The sequence below is a fragment of the Triturus cristatus genome, chromosome 2_1 (assembly GCF_964204655.1).
Source record: "Triturus cristatus chromosome 2_1, aTriCri1.1, whole genome shotgun sequence".
NCBI classification, from domain to species: Eukaryota; Metazoa; Chordata; class Amphibia; order Caudata; family Salamandridae; genus Triturus; species Triturus cristatus.
In genome coordinates, this window is record NC_140581.1 from 968,748,035 (window position 1) to 968,764,188 (window position 16,154).

Here is a 16,154-nt window from a genome sequence, read left to right on the forward strand (position 1 = left end):
GGGTGGCCCCCAGCCCATACCTTGGTTGGATCGGCCTTCCCAGTTGTTGCCGTGGTGTTGGGTGCTGTGTGGGGTGCCCCCGTTCGACTAGCTGTCTTTTGCTGTGCCGGGCTCTTTCGGCCCGCTTTCTAGGGATACGGGACACAATTTGCTTGGGCAGAGTCTCCACTTGCCACCTCCCCAGGGTTTGTGTTGCCTTGAATAGGTGATGGCTGACCCAGAGTCCAACCCCCGGATCCTTAGACCTGCCAGGGGTTTATGTCTGGCCAGCCCATTGGAGGACAACCTGGGGCAAATGGGTCTCCTGGCCGTGGCCATGACCACTAAGGCATAAAGGCAATTGGGGCTGTAATGGTTGCCCCAGGACAGTTTGCCCGCATGTACTCAGCCCTCCTTGGTACGACGCTCCTAACCATCGCCCCACCTGGCTAGTTTGGAGAGGCTGTTGGGCTCACTGCCCCAACTTACACTACAATGTGTAATTCGTAACACTCACTTCTGTGCCATAGTTAGCAATCCCCCCTGTAACCGCCCCAGGGCCCAGCTGCTGCGCAGGCACCCCTGACTATGCCCCTGCCCCTGCGCTCTGCACTCGTCTCTCACCATCATTTGAGGCGGGGTTGTCTTCTCACTCCATGTCAGACCCCTTGGGTATCACCATGCTGGCTAGAGGCCCCTCCTGGTAGTCATTGCTGCTGGCTTCACTATTGTCCCCAAAATCCTCACGTTCTTCCCTTAGGAGGGTGGGTGGTGCCTCATGTCCTTTGTACTTGGCATGTTGGGCATTTGCTGTACTGACCCTGGCCCCTGTCTGTCCACAGGCTGTCTTCTGATGTGGAAACCCCTTGGTTGCCCCAGCACCGCCCTTCCTGAAAGCGGATGCCGTTCTGGCTACAGGCCCCTTCCTAATGGGTTTTGGGAGATGACTTGTATCTTTGTAAGCGTCCTCTGGCTTTACATCCTGGTTGAGCATCTGCTTCTTGGCCAGTTCCTCCATTAGGGAATGCAATTCTGTTTCACTGACCCACTCCCTACCCCGGCTGGCCACTAGCACGTGCTCCCTGTTGAGCAGGGCATGGAGGTCCTTATCCAGCTCGGGCTGGCGTTCTCTCGAGCCTTCGGAGGTGTGCGCCACCTCCCTCATTCTGATCCCGCCTTGTTCTCAGCAGCTTCATCGCGGAAGTGGGCAAACTTACGTTTCTCCCACGCCACTCTGTCAGGTTTGCTGCCCTTTGCCATAGCTGTTTGCCACTCACTGCCGCTTGACTTTCAGGTATTCGGCCCTCCACTGCGGCATCCCTGAGCCACAATGTAGTAACACCAGTAGGCCAGCGCAGGTGCTGGTTCCTGCCCTGCCAGCCTGCCGCCCCTTTCAAGGTGCCTCTAGGGGGCCCGGTGTTGTAGTTAGCCACTATCTGTGTCTGATTACAATCGGTGAACCCACACGGTGCCCTTGAGTCATTGAGGTGCAGGGAGTAGGGAGAGAGGTGATCTCGCCACTGGCCTCAGTCCCCCACTGATAATGTTAATCCTGTGGCAATGCCCGCTGCCCAGGGTCGGCTGGTGATAACTTGCAGTCAGCAGATGAGTGGTTCCTGCTTGATGCAGGTTTGTGGCTGGAACCGGCCAACGACTCCGCTTTCTCACCATGTGGAGAAGACCATAGGGTCGAGAGAAGCTCACGCTTAACGACCTCAGAGTTCCCCACACTTGAGCGGTGTCCTCTGCAAGTACTCCCGAGTCGGCACTTTACAACGTCTGGGCACTTCTTCAGACCATGGCCCCATGCAAGGAGGCAAGTGCGGAGAGGTCAGCGAGGTTTCAATCATCAAAAGTGGAGAGGCCAATTGTGTTGAGGGTCCTGTGCCCTTGTTAATGACCTCTCTATCAGCCATGCCCCTGCTTTTGCATTGGGCAGTTTGATGCACGAGTGTCAAACGCCAGAATGCTATATTGCGGGCTTTTCTTCCCGCTTCTGTTGGTCCCCCACCTTTGTTAGGCATTCTTCACGGGCCCCAATTCGGTCCAGCTCTGCCTTCCCGGCCCATGACCAGTAGCAAGCAGCACTCAACAACAGCAGTAAATTCACCTATTGATACTACACAAATACCTACACATTGATAATTAAAACCCAACTCTAACCGCCTTATGTACTTGGCTAAATTGTGGTACCCGAATGCGATTGATAAAAATGTTGAAGTTCATAGTTAGTATGTTGACGATTGCAGCCAGTGTGCTTGGTTGTTGCATTTCTGGCATGGTACATACCTGTGAATAGACATGAAGGGGTAGGGGTCAGCATGGTAAATAGACCTAGAGACCTGTATTTCCATATGGGCAAATGTGACTCCAATCAATTGCTTAGTTAACTCAGTGCTCTGCTCGGCGAAAAATATCCATGGCTGATCACTTCCTCACCTCACTCATTTGACAGTAAAGTCCTCCCCCGTCACTATCCGGAATCTTCCCTCTTATGACCATTATCATTTTCTCTCCCAGCACCGTGACTATGTGCCACTCCCTCTAACCTTCCCACCTCACCCTGTACTGCTGCACCATCTTTGATTCCCTCCCGCCACCTCATTGACCCATCCTGCTTCTCTGCCCTTTCCGTGCTCCCCTCACTGCTTTCTACCGTGTCTGAATCACAGACATTTTGATGGAGAGGCCATAGATCGCCCATCCCGCTGATGGGTAGAGCACCTGCAATGGCAAAAATCAGTGCAGAATTTCATGTCAGGAACCTTTTGGCAGGAATAATGAGTCTGTAAGTTCCAAATACCACAATCCTCAGTTGACTTCTGGGCTTACCCTTGCGGCCCCAATTCCAGAGCAACCATGTGTTTAGACTAGACTGTTTTAAGCCATGTTGGGCGTATGTTTCCATTACTTCTGCTAGGAGCATCTTGCTTCTCTTATTAAGAAAATTATAAATTCATGTTACTTCACAGCTTCCATCTATCTCTAAGCCTTCATTACGAGTGACCACTTCATTCTGATGGGGCAGCTAACCGGAATTATGAGCTGCTTCAGGATACTGCATGTCTGCACCGGGAGATTCTGGCTTGGACAAGCAGCAAAAATCTCCTGGTGAAAGTCAACAGAAAACTGTGGAATTACTGGAACAGTCTATCCACAATCACCAATTTCCCCAGTAATTACTCATTTATTAGTGGACCCTGAGGGTCCAACTCACAATGGGCTGGATTTTCACTGCCCCTGGAGTTACCGGTGCCCCCTGTATTGATAACTGCAGGGTTGGGAAATACTGGCCTATTTCCCGGGTCACTATGAATGATGTCCCTATTCTAAAATTCGCCTCTCTAGCCCAATGCCAGATAACTCTTCTTAAGAGTAAAAAAACTGACTCTTGCCCAATGCCTGAGTTTGTCCAGGCCAATGTCCAGGTTTTGTCCTCCCTTCCCTCTCTAATGTTTAGATTCTCAAGCCCTCCTCGTAGCACTTTGATCTGGGCGCCATTTTGATTCCCAACATTCCCCGTCATGTCTCTTTCCTACCATTTCCTGTTGTCAAAATCCAAAGTGCTCCCTGTATTTCAGAAAAATAAATCAAACCACAAAGCTCGAAAGAGTTTCTACATTTTTAATAAAAACTGATTTGCGTCCGCTTTCGTGCGCGTTATTTTCCTAATCTGGGGGCTCAGGTGCAGCAACCATTTATAAGGGTAATGCTGCATGCAGTGATCTGATTACGCCGAAGCACTCCAGAGGGCGCAGCGAGTAGAAACACGGAGGCATAAATTATCTTTTTGGACACAACTCAACTCCGACTCTAGTCACAGCCCGTGGTCAGAGGCTGACAGAAGCTGGCGTGAGTCAATCAGCTTAGAGGGCTGTGAAGGCAAGAGAGAGGCAACTCAAAGGGCAGAGACGTGGAAACATTTTGTGAATCCAGTTACCATGTTTAATTACTTGGCCAAGGCTACAGCCATTCCATTCATCCATAGAACATTACCATGGCAGCCGTCGCTGCCCACGCGCTCTTCCCTCTCTAATATTATAAGCACCGTGGCCCTGCACCAAAATCCTCAAATTACAATGGGAGGACCATAAGCGGATAATACAAATCAAACTGGTGTCAGATGTGTCCCCGCTTCCTCCCCCGGCTCGCGCGAGCCTCCTCAGCACCGTTGCGCAGCAGCTGGTAGATATGCAAATGAGAGACACCGCTGCTGGCGCCCTCGGAGCACAGTCCACCTGTGTAGACCGTGGGTGTTCAGAACGGGGCCCTTTGTGTCTGAAAATGTGCACCTTTTGCCTTCTCCCCCATTTTTCACATGGACGCTCCCATGAGATGGCGGTGCATCGGGGGTCACTGACCTCGTCCATCATGCGCCACACTACCTATAAGGCTCACTGGGACACCCGTTATGGTATGGGGGTGGGGGGGGGGTCTCTAAATTGATTGGTAGAAAAGTCCTCATTGGAATAGAAGCAGCTGCGATCCAGCACTGTGATGGGAGGAAGCTGCCAGCTTATTGCCAAGCAACACACACAGTAGACAGTGGTGGCACGGTGCCCACCATCCAGTGTGTGCAGCTCTGAACTCGGCGTATTTCATCACTTAACAATTAGTGCCCGACTTTAAACACCACGAGGTTTATGGTATAGGTTTTCCTAAATTAATTTTAAAAGGCAAAGACATATGTAATTCAAGGGGGAAAGAAGCACTGGCACGTGCATTGTGCATGTAAGTATCTCCAATGATATTTAGGAAATAAAAGACAGGATTCAAAAATCACACAAACAGGAACACGCGCAAACACGCACATGCACGTACACACACACACACACACACACAGTAGAAAATGAGATGGCGCTTCGGGTGTAGTGAGTTAAAGCTTATCTGTATGTCCTTGGCACAACCGTCTCCACATATTACAAAATCTATCAAGAACCATCATTTTAATAACACAATAATTGCTAAATAAAGTTTGTGAGCGGTGTTATTTGAATCTGTAATCCAGACACAAGAATTTTAGATTTTTTAAAAAGTGTTTGAGTCTCATGTAGCTAGTTGGGCGAATTATAAACTTTTTCTACTTTTAGTGTATGAGCACACTGACACAACAGATCTGAAACAGGATGTGGCTCTTGCCTCATGAATGCCGCGTGCCTTCATTTGCCCACTGCTAAAGCCGAGGGCCTGGTTTCTGAGCAGTCAATGGTCGGATACAACCGCTTCTTTGCGACAAAGGAAAAATATGACTTTTTTTTTTAGAACTAATGGATACAATTATTCCAGAACATGGAGAAGTGTTCTCGGTGTCAGCTTGCAATGAGATCGTGATGCAGTAATCACATTAATTACTTGCTGCTGGCAGTGGGGCAGCACACGACACCCACGTTATTTACCACAGGTGTTGTTTTTACTGACTCACGCGCGTCGCTCTAACAATTACAATGCCACACTCTCCTGACTTCAACATGAAAATGTGCATGCACGTCAATGAAAATCCTTCTCAGCTGTCACGTTGACACAAAGGCAGAGATGGCTGCTACTTGCCTGAATAGTGAACGCCACGGGTTCGCTCTGAAGTCTCCCATTGATCAGGAAGCCTTGATTACTCCCATCAGTGGCAACAAAGGTGAACCTGTCAATCTGCGCATCTCCTCCGCCATGTCTGTAGGCAATGTCCAGGCCGTCCACATCTTGCTGGGTGAAGTGGTGTCGCAGTAGCGAGTGCCCTCTCTGGTGAAGTTGGCCGTACTGCGGGAGCTGTGCCAGGAGGAAGGTCAGGTTCTGCGGAGGGGTGTCCGGGTCTGAGAGTTGCAGGAGCTGGGGAGAGATGAGGGCCATGGCGCCTTGCGTTAACCTTAAGCCCTTGTTCCTGGACACCGCGGGTAAGGCTCGGTCAGTCGTCTCCAGGGTGATTTCGAAGGTCCCGTGCTTGGTGCGCAGTCCATTGCTCACAAGAAATCTGACAAAGAGAGGCAAGGCATCCTTCAGCATGTGTTCTTGTTTCACCATCTACAGAAATGAAACGATAATACACACCTTTACTCAAGGGGATGACCTTGTGGTGTATCTCAAACAAGCAAAGTCTAAACGGCTCATTCCCTTGGTTGGACTTACAACTGGTCATCAGACTGTCATTATGAGACTGGGAAACAGCAAATACAACTACTGCTGAACAATGTGTTTCCTTTGCAACGCGGGTGGAGTAATGATAGCGTCTGAACCACGCATTACATTTACAACGCAAGTCGTTATAGCAACATGCGTTAGGTCAAGTGGCGCTGGACTTTAAAGTCCAATGCTTTTCCTACTGTTACGGTGACTGGAGTTGGAATAGTAAATTATACTAAACCAAAAGTCCTGCACCCCCTATAAGGCAAGTCATTGTAACGACCTGTGTTGTAAATGGAGAGTGCGGTTCAGACGCATTCGTTGTTCCGCCCGCGTTGTTAAGGAATGCGTGGAAAATGAATGCATGGTTATGTCATACAACCTATAAGACTGATCTCCTCGTTCATTTATTTAACCCTGAAATTTTGTTTTACTTCTATTTACATATGTTTCTCATTATCTGTCCTGGATCCTACTTTGATCATGTTTGTGAGAGTCCCCAAAACTTTCAACCTTCTACGATTTTTGGTTTTGGAGTTGAAAATAAATACTATTTGACTTAGCCTGAACCAAATTTAAGAAAATTATAGATTTATTACAAGGGGAGTAATTAATATGGATACTGACAAGTGAAGATCTTCGAAGGGAGTAACTAAAATTATATAATTTTCAATACACAACAGTCAAATGTAAGATTAAAATGTCTTCAAAGCATGATTAATAATCGTGTACTCTACAAATAACAATGGATTGCATTTAAATTTGGATGCAACTATATACATTTATCATGCTACTCACCTGTAATAGCAGGTTCCCATTTTTTGCTTGCATTTACTGAAAGCTCACGCTGATGCTTCTGATCGCAGATGCAAGAGGAGTAAGCTGGTATCTCGTAGAAGAATGTGAACTCCAAAAGCCATTACTAACACTGGTATTTACTTTGCTGAGGCTATGCTTAGAAGAGTGGTTTGCTTTTGGGCAGTTGTCTGGCCTTTCCATAATATCACCATGGCACAGTGGGCGGGCTGGGCTGTTGACATTGTTACTTTTAGCAAAAAGTGCTCCCTCCATGTCAACAGAAGCACTTTAAACAATCCAGATTTGGACAGATGCATACATAGGGTTGGTGGGACAGTAGCTGGGCCGGCTCATCCATTAACTCTCAATGACACTTCAGTTCTTTATGGAACGTCATACAACAAATATGTATCCATCTCCAATTTTTATTTACGCTGTAGATAAGGAAAGCTGGAGAGTGAGTATGACCTACACCTTCAATTTTATTGCGTTAATGTACAAGAAAGTGCCTGATAACTTATTTTTACAGGCTTACTCAGTGACATACATCATGTACATCCAATTAATTAGCTGACCAGAAATAATGGGGCACATTGTGAGGAAATCAACACCAACTTGCATGTTATCTGCCAGAAAAGAAGATCCTTTCATGCTATGCCAAGTACGAGTGGGGCATAATGGTAGCACACAAACATTTGTTGATGTCTACATTTAACTACATTAGTGATGATCAATCCAAGTAACAAGAATTTCAAAGAGACTACCACCTCTGCTTTGGTATCACTTTGTAATCAATTCTTCAATGGAGGGATGAGCACAACATACTTGAAGAGTGCCATAGTCATTCCCTTCCTTAAAATCCCCCTGCTGATCCTTTAGTACCTTCCAACTACCACCCTATCTCCCTGTTGCCATTCTTGTCTAAAATCACAGAAAACATAAAACTGTTTGTGCCCAGGTTGTTTCTCTACCACCCTTCATATCTTTTTTTCCGATCCTTACCTGCAATGTTCAGTGATTGCCTCGTAATCCTCCTCCTTTTTCAAACATGTTTCTCCTCTTGCTTTACATATCCACTCACATGGTTTCATTTTCTTCACATGGGTAGATGAAACTAGATGGCACTACTTCTGCTATACAACAAAACGTAAACAGTATTTTTACCATTCCTACAAAGACGCATTTGAAATGTATTGGTTACACTTTGATATAATGGAGGTTCTTGTTCTTGGGGGCCATGGGGACCACTGGACAGATGAATAGTGGTGCTTTACAATCAGCGGCAATATTTAGCATTTTGGGCTTTGTATTTGTTGCAAAGTCATCCTGTGCCCTGGGCACCCCCCAACTTTTTGCTGACTGGAACTGGTGGTAACTGACTCTGACTGACCCTGGGCTCTGCCTAACCAGGCCCAGGGCCAGTGCCAAGCTGAAAGGAACACATTAGAATACAGTTAAAACACCCAACATACACTAGGGTACACTATGGTATGGTGGGGTACCCCTGTAATTGGCATGACCTACCCCATAAGCCCCTAGTATATAATAGGGCAGGGGATTGAAACTACCTAGAAGTCCCCAGTACCCTGGGGTATGGCAGTGTAGAGGCCAGCAGCTTTTTCTGCACTAGCATGTGTGCAGTGCTGAAGCCTGAGGTGAGTTTAAAAGCAGCACTGGGTGCCAGGACTGCTTTGAAACAGTAAATAGCTGGTCAAATTCGACTTTGATACTAGAAACACAGTAAAAGGAGAATCTGAAATATTTCTACAGATTCAGAACCCCTAAAGTCCCCCCTAGTTGCACAGGGGGTGGGGGGTCCTGTAGAAATTAGGGAACTATTTATAAAATTTGTTTTTATAAGCCCTGGTGCTAGAAGACTGGCCCAAGTCATTTTCCCCATTGCAAACCCCATGGCCCATAGGTTAACATGGTAGGAAGTTATTGATTAATAAATATTGATAGGAGAGGACTAGCCGGACCATTCAAAGACTTCCCAGAATGGTAGTAGTAAATCCAACAATATTATATTGTTGAATTTCTCCTAATGTGTACATACAAGAAGTTATAAGACTTTCTTGTTTGTAGTCCAAATTCAGCCTTCCAGTGGTCTGCCCTGATTGGTCAAAGTTAAGTGGATTAGCCAGGCTGCTTTGAAGAGGTGATAAAGAACCACTCTGCTGGGAGGGCAGTGTGCTGGTCTATAGGTATGCCAGGCCAGGAGGTGGAGTCGTAAACTATGCTCTTCAAAGGCAGAGGGGAGGCCTGGGTTTCAGTTTCACTTTGACACTCTTGACCCAGAGTCAGGGCTAGGCTTAAGGAAGGTATGTGCAGATGGTAGGGGGAGAGTGCATGGAAATAAGCCATCCCATGGGATGTGTTTAGCCAGCTCTTACCTTCTTGCTGGAAAATCAGCCATTATGGATTTGGAAGAATGATGTACTCTGGGACAATATAATGCCACACTCTACCGGATGTGGTCATAACTATGAGGAGTTACCCTGCTTTCATTGGTCAGAAGTGACCTTTGGCTTGACCCAGAGAATTTTGAATAAGTATCTGAGAGGGGCAGAGCCCTCCAGTTCTGCTGCTTGAAACTTACTTGAAGCAAGATGTGCACTGCTGCGAAGTTCTGCTGTGCAAAGACTTCTAAGGCCTGACCTCTGAAAACTGCGCCATCTGAAAACTGCAGCCCTGTGGATTACCTTGCCACAAAAGGACTAAGAAGTAGGCTCTCTGCAAGCTACAGGTTAACAGAGCTCACCTGGACATTCCCACAAAGAATCCCCAGCCTGGAGAACCGGTGGATTTGAAAGGGTTTTGTTCAAGTGGATTGCGGAATTGAAGTTTCACACTTTCAAGGATCCTATTGGAGATTCCAGATCCTTGGACTGTGTGTTGGATACTTTGGGACCCGCAAGCAGAACTTCAGGAAGGAGTTCTAACTGGACCTAGCCTGCTGGAGAAGGCTACACAGTGGTGAGATATTCTCCAGAACCGTTTCTAAAGGTGTGTCCCTGTCAGAGAAAACGAAATGACTAAAAGGGGCACTGTTGGTTTCTAAGCACTAGAAAGTGACTCATCTTTAAAAATTCATATCTCTGGTTCCCTACAGTGGATTTTTTTCGTTTTGGTGTCATTTAAAAGATAAAAATATTACATATTTTTATAAATTGGTGTTGGATGTTTATTTTGTGTTGTGTCCTAATTATTTACTGAAATGGTGTTTTTGAATGCTTTACATACCTGTCTTTGAAGTTAAGCCTGTCTGCTCGCAGCCACGTTACCAAGGGTTGAGCATAGGAATAATTTTCTAAGACCTATGCTGGGTCCTATTATGTGTTAGTGTCCTTATTGCCAGTGGCTGACTGACATTTGTCCCTACCAATAAACCACCTTCCAACATTTGGTGTTCAGCGGTGTGGATGTGGACTTGCATTTAAAAAGTACACGTTTCAGTGAATGATTTAAGATTATAAAAATCCTCTAAATTGCCTTAGAACAAAACTTTTGAGTTTGATTTTTGGAATTTGGACTAAACTGTTTTTAATCCATTGTTTTGATTTTTCCAAATTGTTTTAAGTCTGTTGTGCCTAGTTTTTTGTGACCCAAAACTAGGGAACCATGGAGCTGGACCTGGCTAAACTGTCCCAGTTTGCAGTGGGTGATCTTTGGGTACAGTGTAGGCTTAGGGGGCTGCCTGCTTCCAACAAGATTAAGAAGACAGCGTTGCTTAAGTCCCTAACAGCCTGGGCTGGGGTAGCTGAGGAGACGCAAGGGGGGGTGGAGGGTGAGCCCCCCAACCTCACCCCAGAGGGAGGTGAGGATGATGCCTCTTCATTTTTTCTTTTGTTAGTTATATGATTCCAGGTGGTGGGAGGGGGGAAGGGTCCCTTACTCAGGTACCACTACTGTCCCTTGCAGAGAGACAGCTTCAGGTTCAATTAGAGCTGATTGCCTTGGAGAAGGAGAAATACGAACTGGCTAAGAGAAGATGGGAGAGGGCGGAGGAGAAGAGGAATGGTGGCAGAGAAAGTGAAGAGGATGTTGAGATGTCCAGGGGTTTTAGATTTGAACCTAAACTTCCCAAGGGCATTGTACCCAAGTACACTGAGGGGGATGACATTGACAAGTGGCTAGCAGCTTTTGAGAGGGCCCTTAAAATGAGTAGGGTCCACTCTAGGTTTTGGGGTGCACTCCTGTGGGAGTTGATTCCAGTAGCTGGGAGGGATAGGCTCCTGACCCTGAAGGGAGAGGATGCAGAATCATACCAGCAGATGAAGGTATGCTTAGTCAAGAGATTTGGTCTGACTCCAGAGCAGTACAGGGTGAAGTTTAGAGGCACCCAGAAATTGAGTTCAAAGTCTTGGGTAGACTTTGTGGACATTTCAGTGAAGGCACTGGAAGGCTGGATTGTTGGTAACACAATTGGCTCATATGAGGGATTGTATCATTTGTTTTTGAAAGAACATATTTTGACTCATTGCGCAGAAGAGAAGTTACGCCAGTATCTAGTGGACTCTAAGCTGACAGACCCCAGAGAGCTGGGAGAAGCAGCTGATGAGTGGGTGAGAACCCGGGTTTCCATTCAGCACCAGGGGGGTGACCAGAAGAAAGGAGGACAGGTCCCTCCCCAGGGGAAAGCCCAGGGAAAGGAAGGTCAAAACCAAGAGTCCTTCAAAGACCCACTAAAACCTGCACAAGGAGGAGGGGCCCCGAACCAACCCAAATTCAAAGGGAGGGGGTATCAGGGAAAGAATGGTAGGTTCTTTGATCCCTCAAAGGCGGGTAAGTGCTTTGACTGTAACCAGCTAGGGCACAAACAGGGAGATGCTGTCTGCGCCAAGAAGCTCCACCCTAAGGGACCATCCACAGGTATTGCCAGTGTCAGTGTAGGGGTGGAGAGTGGTGCCCCAGAGAGGGGTAGTCAGGTGGTGGAAGCAACCTTAGTGTCCCTGGGTGGGGTGAATATTGCAACCCTTGCTGCCTTACCTCCAAACATGGACAAGTACAGGCAGAGGCCTAAAGTGAATGGGACTGAGGTTGAGGCTATCAGAGATATTGGGGCTAGTGTAACTATGGTCCTGGATGAACTGGTGCCTCCAGAGAGGTTGCTACCTGGTGAGTTTCACCAGGTGACATATGCAGACAGTACTACCAAACTCCATCCTATGGCTGTGGTGGATTTGGAATGGGGAGGTGTGACAGGCCCTAGGAAGGTAGCTGTGTCAAAGCTGCTCCCAGTCCAGTGTTTACTGGGCAATGATCTTGAAGCCTCTGTGTGGTCAGAGGTGGAGAGAGGACTCCATATGAAAATATTGCAGCTCCCTGAGTGGGTATGTGCTATGACTAGGTCACAGACTAGCCAGAAGGGAGGGGCTGGACACTTGGACCCTGGAACAAAGGGCCAAGCATCCAAGGACAAGGGCACCGGGACTGGTGAGCCAGCCCAGGGAACTCCAGAGGTGCAGAAAGAATCTAACCCTGATGGGGAGGATCTAGCCTCTGAGGGAGGGACTCCATCCCTGCCAGAGCTGTCAGATTTGGCAGAACTGACAGGAGCAGGTGGACCCTCTAGAGAGGAGTTCAGTCAGGGACAGCGTGACTGTCCCACCCTTGAGAGCTTGAGGCGGATTGCTTCTAAGCAAGAGGAGGGGGATGACAGTGGGTTTCACAAACTCTACTGGGAAGATGGACTGCTTTATACTGAGGCCAGAAAACTCAAGGAGGGGGCCACCAGGAGGTTGGTGGTGCCGCAGAAGTGCAGAGAGTTCATCCTGACTTTGAGTCATGATATCCCCTTGGCAGGACTTTTGGGACAGACAAAGACATGGAACCGGTTGGTGAACCATTTCTACTGGCCCCTTATGTCTGAAAAGGTAAAGGAGTTTTGCAGCTCCTGTGTCACCTGTCAGGCCAGTGGCAAGGCAGGGGGCAAGACAAAGGCTCCCCTAATACCACTGCCAGTGGTTGGGGTTCCTTTTGAAAGTGTGGGGATGGATATTGTTGGTCCCCTGGACTCACCTACAGCATCAGGGAATAGGTATATCTTAGTGGTAGTTGACCACGCCACTAGATACCCTGAAGCCATACCTCTTAGAACCATTGATGCTCCCGCTGTTGCTAGAGCACTGCTTGGTGTGTTCACCAGAGTGGGTTTTCCAAAGGAGGTGGTGTCAGATAGGGGCACGAACGTCCTGTCCAGCTATCTGACTGCTTGGTGGGATGAGTGTGATGTCAACTACAAGTTCACCACCCCCTATCACCCACAAGGAAATGGTCTTCTTGAGAGATTCAACAAAACCCTGAAGGGCATGATAAATGGGTTGTCAGAGAAACTCAGGAGGAGATGGGATGTTCTCCTCCCATGCTTACTGTTTGCCTACAGGGAGGTGCCACAGAAAGGGGTTGGTTTCAGTCCCTTTGAGTTGGTGTTTGGACACCCTGTAAGAGGGCCATTGAGCCTGCTAAGAGAGTCTTTAGAGAAGCCTCTTAAGGAAGCAAAGGACAATGTGCTTGATTATGTGCTAGGCCTGAGATCTAGAATGGCAGAGTACATGTACAAGGCAAACAGGAAACTGGAGGCCAGCCAGGAGCTCATGAAGCACTGGTATGATCAAAAGGCTACTATGCCCGAGTATACTCCAGGACAATTGGTGTGGGTGTTGGAGCCTTTGGCTCCCAGGGCCCTCCATGACAAGTGGAGTGGGCACTATCCAATCTTAAAAAATAAGGGTGAGGTTACTTATTTGGTTGACCTTGGCACCCCCAGGAACCCGCACAGGGTCCTGCATGTGAATAGATTGAAACCCCACCATGACAGGGCAGACATGACCATGTTGCTGGTCACTGATGAGGGTGTGGAGGAGGAAATTGAGCCTGTGCCCGACCTCCTCTCCACTAATGTGCAAGATGGGTCAGTGGAGGGAGTTGTACTCTCCCCCAAATTGACAGACCAGCAGCACAGAGACTGTAAGCAGGTGCTGGAGCAGTTTGCTGGCCTGTTCTCTTTGACCCCAGTCATCACTGAGTGGTGTGTGCACCACATTGACACTGGTGACAGCCTACCTGTCAAAAATAAACTGTACAGGTTGTCCGACCATGTCAGAGCCAGCATTAAAGCTGAGGTTGCTAAGATGCTGGAACTGGGGGTAATTGAACCATCTGAGAGTCCATGGGCCAGTCCAGTGGTGCTGGTACCTAAACCTAATCCTCAGGGGGGACCCAAGGAGTTAAGGTTCTGTGTGGACTACAGAGGGTTGAATGCAGTCACAAAGACGGACGCTCACCCTATACCTAGAGCTGATGAGCTCATTGATAGGTTAGGGGCTGCTAATTACCTGAGTACTTTTGATTTGACTTCAGGTTACTGGCAGATTGCCCTCACTGATGGAGCAAAGGAGAGGTCAGCATTCTCCACACCAGAGGGACATTATCAGTTCAAGGTAATGCCCTTTGGATTAAAGAATGCACCTGCCACCTTCCAAAGGTTGGTGAACAGGGTCTTGTCTGGGTTGGAACAGTTCAGTGCAGCTTACCTGGATGATATAGCTGTATACAGTTCTACCTGGGGGATCACTTAAACCACCTAAGGGAAGTGCTTCAGGCCATGCAGCAAGCAGGCCTGACTATTAAGGCAAGCAAGTGCCAAATAGGGCCGAGTTCTGTGGTGTACCTGGGCCACCTGGTAGGTGGGGGCCATGTACAGCCTCTCCAAGCTAAAATCCAAACTATTTTGGATTGGACAGCTCCTGTTACCCAGACTCAGGTCAGGGCATTCCTTGGACTGACAGGGTACTATAGAAGGTTTGTTCAAAATTATGGGACCATTGTGGGGCCCCTAACAGAACAGACTTCTAAAAAGAGGCCCAACAAGGTGATTTGGACCCCCGAGTGTCAGAAGGCTTTTGACACTCTGAAAGCTGCTATGTGTTCAGCGCCAGTGTTACTGGCCCCTGACTACACATAAGAATTTGTAGTTCAGACTGATGCTTCAGAGCAAGGGATTGGGGCACTTTTGTCACAGCTAAATAAAGGGGGCCTTGATCAGCCGGTTGCCTTTATTAGCAGGAGGCTTCTTCCCAGAGAGCAGAGGTGGAGTGCCATTGAGAGAGAGGCTTTTGCTGTGGTGTGGTCACTGAAAAAGTTCAGACCCTATTTGTTTGGGACTCACTTTCATGTTCAAACTGACCACAGACCTCTCAGGTGGCTCATGCAGATGAGAGGGCAGAATCCCAAGCTGTTAAGGTGGTCCATTTCCCTACAGGGAATGGACTTTACAGTGGAACACAGACCTGGGGTTGCCCATGCAAATGCAGATGGACTTTCCAGGTTTTTCCACTTAGCTGATGGGGACTACCAGGGTGTAGGTTAGTAACCCATCACCTTTCGTTTGGGGGGGGGGGGCTATGTTGCAAAGTCATCCTGTGCCCTGGGCACCCGCCAACTTTTTGCTGACTGGAACTGGTGGTAACTGACTGACCCTGGGCTATGCCTAACCAGTCCCAGGGCCAGTGCCAAGCTGAAAGGAACACATTAGAATACAGTTAAAACACCCAACATACACTAGGGTACACTATGGTATGGTGGGGTACCCCTGTAATTGGCATGACCTACCCCATAAGCCCCTAGTATATAATAGGGCAGGGGATTGAAACTACCTAGAAGTCCCCAGTACCCTGGGGTATGGCAGTTTAGAGGCCAGCAGCTTTTTCTGCACTAGCATGTGTGCAGTGCTGGAGCCTGAGGTCAGTTTAAAAGCAGAACTGGGTGCCAGGACTGCTTTGAAACAGTACATTGCTGGTCAAATTAGACTTTGATACTAGAAACACAGTAAAAGGAGAATCTGCAATATTTCTACAGATTCAGAACCCCTAAATCCCCCCTAGTTGCACAGGGGGTGGGGGGTCCTGTAGAAATTAGGGAAATACTTATAAAATATGTTTTTATAAGCCCTGGTGCTAGAAGACTGGCCCAAGTCATTTCCCCATTGCAAACCCCATGGCCCATAGGTTAACATGGTAGGAATTAATGATTAATAAATATTGATAGGAGAGGACTAGCCGGACCATTCAAAGACTTCGTAGAATGGTAGTAGTAAATCCAACAATATTATATTGTTGAATTTCTCCTAACGTGTACATACAAGAAGTTATAAGACTTTCTTGTTTGTAGTCCAAATTCAGCCTTCCAGTGGTCTGCCCTGATTGGTCAGAGTTAAGTGGATTAGCCAGGCTGCTTTGAAGAGGTGATAAAGAACCGCTCTGCTG

At 47.7% G+C, this 16,154-nt stretch overlaps 1 protein-coding gene across 1 annotated transcript in view; it reads right to left on the reverse strand.

The window, feature by feature from the left end:
- The window catches only part of FREM1 (FRAS1 related extracellular matrix 1), a 578,635-nt gene that overhangs the window by 119,711 nt on the left and 442,770 nt on the right, over positions 1 to 16,154 (reverse strand). Inside the window, exon 25 of the mRNA XM_085633804.1 lies at positions 5,527 to 5,941. Coding sequence (XP_085489930.1) covers positions 5,527 to 5,941 — 415 coding nt within the window. The remainder of the gene's footprint in view (positions 1 to 5,526; positions 5,942 to 16,154) is intronic.